This window comes from Talpa europaea (assembly GCF_964194135.1).
Source record: "Talpa europaea genome assembly, chromosome: 5".
Classification (NCBI taxonomy): domain Eukaryota; kingdom Metazoa; phylum Chordata; class Mammalia; order Eulipotyphla; family Talpidae; genus Talpa; species Talpa europaea.
Window position 1 is genome coordinate 116,454,779 of NC_140071.1, and position 10,690 is coordinate 116,465,468.

General features: G+C 36.9%; 1 protein-coding gene across 1 annotated transcript in view; it reads left to right on the forward strand.

Annotated features, from left to right (window-relative positions):
• TXK (TXK tyrosine kinase) overlaps positions 1–9,780 on the forward strand; it is a gene marked incomplete at its 3' end in the record, with an annotated part of 34,217 nt that extends 24,437 nt beyond the window's left edge. The window contains exons 10-14 of the mRNA XM_084234035.1: positions 1,665–1,881; positions 5,179–5,243; positions 6,909–7,027; positions 8,926–9,083; positions 9,712–9,780. Of these exons, the coding sequence (XP_084090161.1) occupies positions 1,665–1,881; positions 5,179–5,243; positions 6,909–7,027; positions 8,926–9,083; positions 9,712–9,780 (628 nt within the window). The remainder of the gene's footprint in view (positions 1–1,664; positions 1,882–5,178; positions 5,244–6,908; positions 7,028–8,925; positions 9,084–9,711) is intronic.
• Positions 9,781–10,690: the final 910 nt, after the last annotated feature.

The window sequence follows — 10,690 nt, forward strand, 5'->3', positions numbered from 1 at the left end:
GCTCTTTGTAGACTACAGGTTGCAGCTCATAACTCCTGTGATTTCTCAGGTCAACGTTTTCACTGAGCTGAACCCATGGCTGTGGCCTACCTCTGAGATTTGAATTGGACCAAGACAGCCAATTATTGACACAATTCAAATCAGTGTTTTAAAAATATTTGTTCAACATTTACTTAGATACACGAATGTGACCAAGTGATCAGGTAATTACATGGTGGTCATCAGAAATGACATTTGAAACTGAAACATGATGTAACCACCTTGGCAAAAACGATAATCAGAAGAAGACAAGAAGCCTGCAGAGTCTGAAAATATTTAAAAAACAAATTTTAATATACCTTACATATTTGTCCTACAGTGAATCATAAATATTTTTTCTAAAATCAGGAAAAATGTGTATTAATCAGTACTAAGTTACAGCAAACAAGAATGTATGTGCTTCTTCACTTGCATCTTTCTACCTTATATTTGTCTCATTAGACTAAATCAAACATGAGGGATAACATTCATTTTTGCCTTATTCTTGATAGGGACTCTTTTTTTTTTGGATAGTTTTTTTTGCCAATGATCTTGCTGAGCAAATGCATATTATGTTTCGGTTCTCAGATGCTTACACATGGGCATGAAATTGGTGGGGTTTTTAAGACAAATTAGTATTCCATTTTAAGAATTGGTTTCCTGCCATTATTCTACATTGGTGTAAGCTACATCCCTTAACTGAATGTGCACTTTATGAATCTGAAAGACAAACCAGATGAAACATATATATATTTACAAATTTAAAAAAAATCATATTTGGAGTCTCTGAAGGTCTCTCTCACTAACTGAAGAGTTTTCTCATGGTACCTATATGATAATGTACCAGTTAATCATTCATAGACATTGTTTTAAGGTAAATGATTTGAGTCATCTATTTCATTTTATTTTATGAATGAAAAGTAATATTTCAAGGTACTCTTGAATAATAGAGAATTAGCTTACTATATACCTTCTCAAATTAGAAAGTTATTTAAATAGTTTTCATATTCAAATTGACTATGGGCATAAAAAGCCTTGAGGAACTGAATGCTATACTCCACAGAAAATAGGTCTGTATGATCAAAAAATTCTGTTGATAGTTTAACAGGCACTCATCAAGGACTTGTGTGTGTGCTTCTTAACTCAGAGCAGGGTTTCATGTTGGTAAATGCTCTTTAGTCTCCACCTTTACCTAACAAATTAATTTAATGATTTTATTCTTTAGAATTTGATCTTTTAAAATATGCACCTATCACTTTTTCTTCCCTCTTGAATGTCCAGGAATTTTTGTCTGAGCAACTGCAATGAGGAAGGCAGAAAATCGAGGAACAGGAAATCTGTTAAGGGGTAGCATTAATGAGGAAGTAAGGGGCTTACGAAATGGAAAGGAGAAAAATAGCATAGGAAACCCTTAATTTTCTGTTTCTACCATGATTTAGGAAGTACTGCTTGAACTCTTGACCCCACATTCTTGGTGCATAAAGTGGAAAGGAAACTGCCTCCACTTTCTCTGTGGTTGGGTTAATTCTGATTATATCTTAAGGGTGAAAATTGTATAAAGATGGTAAATATCAGTTGAGGACAAAACTTCAAAATATGAAAAATGTGTTCATTGGTGTATGTGTTTTTTCTGTGTTTTTCAATAGGAAATTATCTCATTCAAGGCTAGTTCAGCTTTATGGAGTATGTATACAGCGGAAACCTCTTTACATTGTGACAGAGTATATGGAAAATGGCTGCCTGCTTGACTACCTCAGAGAGAGAAAAGGGAAGCTTAGAAAGGAAGTGCTACTGAGCATGTGCCAAGATATATGTGAAGGAATGGAGTATCTGGAGAGAAACTGCTTTATTCATAGGGATTTAGTAAGTATGGTGTAAATTTTCTGATTATATATTATACATGACAACTTAGGGCTTTCAATACTTTGAATAGTATATTCTTTGGATTAATTTTTAAATATTTTACCATTCATGTAATTTATTATGAAGCATAACTTTGTTTTTAATTGCCCAATGATGTTGTTATCAAGTAAGATTTTACTATAAATATGCCTTGAACTAATTAACCACCACAGTAATCAACTAACTACAGCTAATTTACTTTTCTTCTTGTTTTCCTTGTCCTTTATCTTCCTGCTTCTTCTCTTCCTTCCACCTTTATTCCTTTCAACTAATAATCAGATATGTATTGAGTGCCTAGTATATACCAAGCATTGAAGATAAAACAGTAAAGAATAAGCCCCAGGTGTTCTTACCCTTGAGTAAAACTGCCCCCAAGTGGATGTAGCCTGGTTTTGATATTGTTCCCAACAGCATCACTAACATTATTGAGGAGGACTAGAAATGCTAAATCTATCTGTGCTGTCTTGTTCAGAACAGTCCTGCACACATACAAATTGAAGTTTATCTTGCCCTAGATGTGAATAGCTTTGCTACCTCTCCTTGAAAAGCATTTTCTGATTACTCCATAGTAGTTCATGATATTCATACTATTCCTTCCATGTTTGAGTCCAAAAATTAACTCCAAAGAGAAATCTCACCTGTTTCTTACTTGTGTGCTCAAGCTCGTTAAATAGTGAAGTGGTATTAATATTACTTGTATGCCTAAATAACCACCACTTCTCCCAATATTGAGCCCCTCTCTTTCTTTCCCACCTTCCCTCCCTCTGCATGGCATCATTTCCACCTCCAGCTCCCGTTTCTAGGTTTCTAGTCTCTGCAAGTTTGTATTTACTGAGAAGGATCAGAATTCAAAACTGGGTTGGGTCACAGTTCTGTTCATTCTTTTTTCTCCAGGGTTTCTCACAAATAGTCCTGTCCTTGCTTTTTGACTTGATCTTTTTTCTGTGCTCTGTTTCATCCACCTACATGCCACTTAAAATGTATCAGCTGACAATGATTCTTTTCTCTATCAAGGACTGGCTTTGTAGTTTGGTGTTGAGATCATTGTTGGCGCTCGTCAACATCTTCCCAGCAGACACCTACTGGTTCTTTATTTCAAGTTTCTTGCTTTTGTGTTTGGATTAATTGAGTACAAGTTTTTCAGCAGAGATTAGCAGAAAGGAGAAAAATTCTATCAAACCATTGACTTACGTCTGCTAAATAACCCATTCAACAATTTTCTTGACTAACAGAATGAATTGTTTAGCATCAAATAGATTGTTTTTGCGTTACCTAGTCCTATATTAAGTGCAGTGTGGCCATTTAAGGCATGAAATTATCATTGCCAATGATAATAGTTACAGTCAAGTGAAATGTAGATTTTTAAATACAATTTCTTAACTTTTACTTGCAATTATAGACCCTAAAGATATGTATTGATTTGTTATTTATATTGGACTTTATATTTATTTATTAAGATAAATTTAAAAATACACACTTGGGTGGGAGAACCGGAAAGATAAGTAATATTGTTACAGGGCAGGGAGAGGGGCACCCCAGACCCCGCAAACCTGCCTGCTCTGAATAGGTTCTGCCATCCACCACTTCAACACAAAACATATGTGACTTTAATGAAAAAGAACTTTAATACAATTAGTAAACAATACAGGAAAGGCAAAGAATATAGTTTCTAAATCAAGCAGCCAAAGTTACCCGTCCCCTCATGGGTAAAAGTCCACCCAAGCAAGATTGGCCCAGAACAAGGCCCAAAAGCCTGCCACAAGTCTAAAGCATCTCCCCGTGGGTATCCACAGAAAAGGATCAGAAACAAATGGATAAGTTTGGGGGAAAAGAGCAAAATCAAAACTAAAATAAAAGCTGCCATTGTCACCTCCCCAAAGGTCTCTCACCCACATCTGTGTCACCCAGTCCAGGACCAAAAGGCAAGCGCAATTTCTTCACGTGTCTCTCGGCTCCATGTGCCTCCTCCAGGTCTCCTTCTTGCTCTCCATCCTGTCTCCTTCCTTCCTCTGTCCCTTCAGCAGCTTCTTCTTCTTCCTGCTCAGCTTCACCCTCCCTTGGGTGGGGCAGGAAACCTGGAACCGCCCCCTTTCCTGGGGACCACCCTGTTACAATATAACTTCATTTATATAAAATTTCTACATAGGTGCAAATGATAAATGCTATATTGAGTTAATTGAATGGAATAATGAGAGTAGCTCTCACAAATTCTCTGTTCTATTAGCAGTTAAAGCAGGAAGAATTTCAGTTTACAGGCGTTAAAGAGTTTGAGTTTGTGGCCTCCTTGTACTTCAATTCACCCCTGAAAGTTCATTTTAAAAATTAACTTAAAAGTATTTAGGTTACAAATTCATAGCCTGGAATTAGTTATTAGATCATTGAAAACATCTGCTTCTTAAAGAAATTTGCTTGTTCTGGATAATTTGCACATGTGAGTTAGAGAAAAGAAAATTCCTGCCCTTCTTAAAATAACCTTCAGAGCAGATAGTGTGTTACATCATGAAATTTTAAATAGAATTACACAAAATGAATAATTAAAGTAATAAGCCTAAAAAATTGCAATTTAAGAAAATGGAATCTAGAATGCAAGTTATTGTAACATGGTTACTGTCAGGTTTTTAGTCTCTACAACCTAATTTGACTGAAGATATTTTTAGATTTTCTATTTTTAATCATCTCCTAGAATGTTAAACTGGACAGTTAAACTTTTTTTCTCCATCTCAGTGGAGAGCTACTAGGTGAATCATCCAACGTATTGAATTTCAGACACTTTATTTCTTAACTATTTCAGCCATTATTGAAAATGACCATTTATACTTGCACGAGTGCAGGTAGACAGGATGCAGGAAGCTGGCTTTGTGGATGTGTTATTCTGGGGGGGAAAATGCACATTATTTTTTATGCCAACGTTCATAGCTTATCATCTCTTAGATTCTATTTATCAAGGATACTTTTTGAGAACAATTAAGAATTTTATGAGGTATGAAGCTATAAACCATATTTTTATTAAAATAATATAAATACAAAATTTAAGTGTTAAAATTTCTTCCATGTTCTCTTATTTGTTTGAAAAATCATTAAAATTAATCATGTGGGGGGAACTATATTGAATCAACCTAGCATTGACAGGTATAATCATAAAAATAATACGTTTGCCTACATAAAGAGTAGTGTAAGGACTCAAACTAAGAAAAAGGAGAACTGAAACCCTTTAAAAAAGTTTGTATTCAAACTTGAATTCTTTTCTTCTTTCTATAGGCAGCAAGGAATTGTTTGGTCAGCTCTACAAGTATAGTAAAAATTTCGGACTTTGGAATGGCAAGGTACATGATATACTGTTTTGTTCATTCATAAAAGGGAGTCTTACTCTTGTCGACAAACTGAAAATGTCATTGGCTCTGGCTGTTTTCAAGGTGCTGACCACCTTGATTTTTATGACATGCACCCATTTTTAACTGTGAGGTAAACAGACATTGTGGACTGTTCTTCTATGGAGTGCCTTAAAAAGAATTTCTCATCCTACTCATTATATGTATAATGTTAAGAAAAGAGTTTTCCTGTTACAATTTGCTCAGCTCTGATTTTTCTGTCACCATCATACATTTCTATCATCAAATGTAGGAGCTAACTTTAAATCTACCACTCAATGGAAAAGAAAAAAATGGAGAAAAAAAGAAAAAGAAAAGAAAAAATGGAAAAAAAAAGTAACTATAATAAAGTAAAAATCAAAATCAACAGACAACTATAAACCAGATACATTCTGTGGAGGGGGGAGAAGGAAGTAGGATCAAAACAGGGGTGGGAAGAGCAGAAGGGACCATGGCAAATGTTCACAGGTGAATGGGTGGTGGGAATTTCAAGGGGACTATAACCAAGATGAAAATGCATATATTATACAAAAATGAAAAATGATGTAAAAATATATAAAATAAAATAATAATTAAAAAATAAATCTACCACTCAACAGAAAGGAAAAAAGTGAAGTACAGAGAAGTATCGATAAATAATTCAAAAATAAATTTAAAATCCTTTATTATATACTCAAGGGAAAACATAGCACAAGTTAGTTATTATGTCCCCTATAGATGACCACATTTGGACATTCCTGCATACAGTTCTCAAAAACAGAAAGTTAAATTTTTTGTTGTTAGTTTTTTAAAGGTGATGGTAATTAGTCTCCTAGGATGTCTTGCCATAGAGAATCATTCTAATGCATTAGATATTTTTCACATCAAATGTGTGATGTTCAGATATTTTTATTCCCTCCCAAGTCTCTGACAAAAAATTCGTATAAAGAAAATAAGACATTCAAACTTGAATTTACTCTTTTTCATATATTTATCTTTTTTCCTAAAGATTTATTTATGCATCAAAAAACTGGGGTACAAGCCGGAGTAGTCGGGGGGGGGGGTGAGAGGATTTATCAGAGACAGAGTGGGGAGCAGAACAGGCAGACTGACTGAAACACACTAGTGAGGGGAGCAGCGGGCGAGTCAGGAGATGTCTGCTGTGCCATTGTGTGTTGTTCCCTGGCCAGCTGGGGATTGAACTCTTGCTGTAGTGGCTGCCAATTGCTTGATAGCACTGTCTTTAACCCCTGTGCCACCAGGGAGGCCCCTCATATATTTATCTTTTATTTATTTCTTATAACTTTGGTTGTTAGAGCATTTAGCATGCTTCTTGCAGAATTAAATACTTATCATAACTAATGTATTCAGTGAGGTATGTTTTGGACTGAAGAATTGCTATGGTTTTCTGGACCCTATAATAAAATGAACACATGTGAGGCTTGGTTTGGGAAGGAAACACTATTAGGAATGCTTTCTCGTTTTAACAAGAGGAGAATGCATACAGAGGAGAATGTACAAAGGTATACGTATACCTTGTGGATAAAATATTTTATCTTCTAGAACTCAGAGTGAACAAAAGGGATTTGAAATGAACAGAATTTGGAAGTAACACAATGTGTTTTGAAATAACAACCTTAGGTATGTTTTGGATGATGAATATATCAGTTCTTCTGGAGCCAAGTTCCCAGTCAAGTGGTCCCCACCTGAAGTTTTCCATTTCAACAAGTTCAGCAGCAAATCTGATGTCTGGTCATTCGGTGAGTAAATTTGGTGTTCATTTCATGGGACTTGATTTAATGAAATAGACCAATATTTTCTTTAACATGGATTTCTTCATATGATGTAACATTTTTAAAGTCATATAACCAGACTCCTGTTGTAAGTGTTGTGAACACATCCAAGCTGACTTTGGCTGTTGGTATTATGGACCTTCTTTAATAAGTTGCCTCGTGGATGCTTTCCTTTCCCATTAAACACTTGCTGTAAAACCACAACGAAGAGTCTGTGCATCTAGAAAACAAACTTAATCAACTTTCCCAAACCACAGGACCTGGCAAGGAAATTGATCTTCCGGCATCTTTGAATTTTGTGTTTTAAATACACCTCACTGTCTAACTACTAAAGGGCACTGCCTCATCTATCCATTACTCTCAAATTTTGTGGAGTTTAGACATTAGCCTTCTTGGGATGTATCTATTGATGCATCAATTAAACAATGTTTTTCACTGGGAAAGAGACACTATAACCAATGTATAATGGTTTGTTTTTTGAGTTAACTTTCAAACAATGGCAATAATCTTTGTAGGTAGAAAATCTGTCTAGTCTCACCCAGACCTCCTGGATCACTTATGGGGTTTTAAGAGACATCTGGACCCTCAGAAGGGTGTACATGTTTGTAGGGACAGGATGGGCACAGAGCAGGATATCTAGGATCCCAGCAGACTGAGTAAAGGAGAGTCCTGGAGCCCTCAGTAGTTTGCTCAGGCTTTTATTGAGCTTTACATGCATCGCCGCAACCAGGTACAAGGCAGGCAGGGGTACCTGGGGACCAGGAGGCCGGCAGGCCTCCAAGCTCCCGGCAGGTCTTCACTCTGGGCTTCTCTGGCTTCTTTTGTCCCTTCTCTCTCCTGCCTCTCTCCTGCTTCTGCTTCTCTTGGTGGCTATCTTCATACTCCTCCCATGGCCCACAGAAGTAAACAAGACAGCTTACAACAATGTACAAACTGCAGGTGTCCCATCAAGCAGGGCAATCCTAATGGTGGGAGGGCAGAAAAGCTGAAAACCATTTACCTTACAATGTTCTTGTCTATAATAAGACTAAGACTGTATTTTTTTTAATCTCATAACTCTCTATGGAAAACAGTTAAGTCATGAGACCATAGGTAGCAACACAAACACCTTATGACGTGGTTGTAGAACAATGAGGATGCCTTATATTTTACTGGCTACTTAACTCTTTTCCCCACTGGACAGTGAGCTTTTAAGCACATGGACTGGTCTCATGCTCAACAATTCTGACTCTGGCATAGATCTGGCCTCTATGTATCAACACCTGATACATATTTGTATGTATATGTATCAACACCTGATACATATTTGTAAAGGAAGTGTATAGATGAACACAAATTGGAGACTTTGAAGGAATTTCACCAATCAATTAATTAATCAATGATAACTGAATACCTACTTATGGACAGACTCCCTGCAGGATATCATGGGGCTCTCCAAGCTGTCTAATCTGCCAGTGGGAGGAGAGGAATGCATGCCATCTACTGACTAGTAAATGCTTGGCCTTCGCAGGAAGCACAGGCTTATACTTCTGCCATTTTCTTTGGAATGGCATAGAAGGGTTCTTTGATTTCAGGGTGTGGGGACATGAGCAGTACTTAGCAATGAAGATGCTGCCTAGTATTTTCTTCCAACAGGGAGGCTATCAAGAACACTGGAAAAGGAAAGACATTGTTTTTGCTTGGACTTTTTCATATTACCAGCCTGTTGAAAAGATCTGCTTCCTAGATAGAACTTTTTTTATTCTGGATGATTATAATGCAAAGGATGGGGGAGGAAAACAATGCCTTGTAGTTTGAAATACTGCTTTCACTTCCAAGGTAACCATTCCTCTCCAACTTCTTGTTTTCATGCATTTTATTTGCAGGAGTTTTGATGTGGGAAATTTTTACAGAAGGAAAAATGCCTTTTGAAAATAAGTCAAATTTGCAAGTTGTAGAAGCCATTTCTAAAGGCTTCAGGTTGTACCACCCTCGCCTGGCACCAGTGTCCATCTACAAAGTCATGTACAGCTGCTGGCATGAGGTAAGTATCCTTTCCTTTCTTGTGAAAGTTGACAGTCCCAGCATCGGAGTGCAGACCTGGTTATCACAAACATTATCCCAGGATCCCATCATGGCAAGAAAGGGTCTGTTTCGCTGTAATGGTCCCGGAGAGTCACAAGTATTTCTTCTATCTGAAATCCCACTATAAAGTCATTAATCCATTTGTTTGTACCCTCCATTGCCGTTCTTCCTCACCCCACACATATCTTGCCATCAAATTGATCTCTAGGGTAGTGCTGTAGAACTTTAGTGATAATGGAAAGTGCTCTATCTGTACTGTCCAATTTAATAGCCAAGCCTGGCACTGAAGACTTGAAAAGTGGCTTTTGTGAGTGAGAACTGAAGTTAAACACTACTTAGTTTTAATTAAAGTAGCCATATGTGTCCAGTGTTTATACCTTTAGCCCTTTTATTTTGCAGTGGTCTCCACACTTACATTTCACACTCATGCCTCACTCAGCTGCTACTCAGGTCCTGTGTGTCAGCTAGAATAGCATTCTTCTGTTTGTAGACAACCAGCCTAGTCCCAGATCCCTGCCAACAGGTTCCAGAGCTGGTGTGTGAGTGGTCCTTAAGCTGAGCTGATCACTTGCTCTTCTCTTTTCCAGAAACCAGAAGGCCGCCCTACATTTGCTGAGCTGCTGCACGTACTCACAGAGTTTGCAGAAACCTGGTGACCAATGGGAATACCAACCCAGAAGATCATCATGCAAAACTGTCACAAAAGGAGATCCCTGTTGGGGTCACTGGTGGTGAATATCTTTCTCTAAAGTGGCTGATTCCTGGAAACAGTGTAAAGATCAAAGACTTTTCAAATTTCTTAAAATTTAAGAATATTCTGACAATAATATTTTTCTACATGTGTGTTGGAGAGGGAGTAATAAACTCTTATTTTTCTGCAATGTTCTTCCTAGTCCCTGTGTGCAGAAGGGGAAAAGGCTCTGCAGCAGCCTTCATGTGGCTCTTCAGAAGAATGGCCTGCAGAGTCCCTACAGGAACCTTTGAAGCCTTTATAGGGCTGAGGACATTTCTTTCCTACAGTGGAGTGACATGCTTTACTTCAGTTATGCAAGCACAGAAAATGAAAACAAATACTTCTAACTTATGGAATATAGGCCTTCCCTGCCCAATTTCTTGCTTTTGAGCCAAATCGATTTTTTACAAGAATATATGACTTTACAAAACACATGCATGTGAGCATTCTGGAATGATCTTTTATAATCACCCCTGGTATTTAACAAATTGTTTTTGTACACATATCTAATTATTTTTGAGACAGTTCCTTGTGTTCTGATTTAAACACTGATATAAGAGGTCCTGGTGACATTTCTATCTCTAGTAATAGCCATTGTCAGAAGTAATTCAGAACTGAATTTTAATTCTGAGGTTTCATGCTTTGCACATGTGAAATTGGACAATTTAAGAATCTTCATTTTGTTTGGAAAGTACCTCCCATACCTATCTGGAATATGACTTTATTTTTTCCACAAATCCAAGATAGCAGATTGTTATATCAAGTTCTACTATTTCTGAAGTCCAGGGTTTTTAATTCAAAATGAAATAATGAGTAATAGTAATTAAATCTTC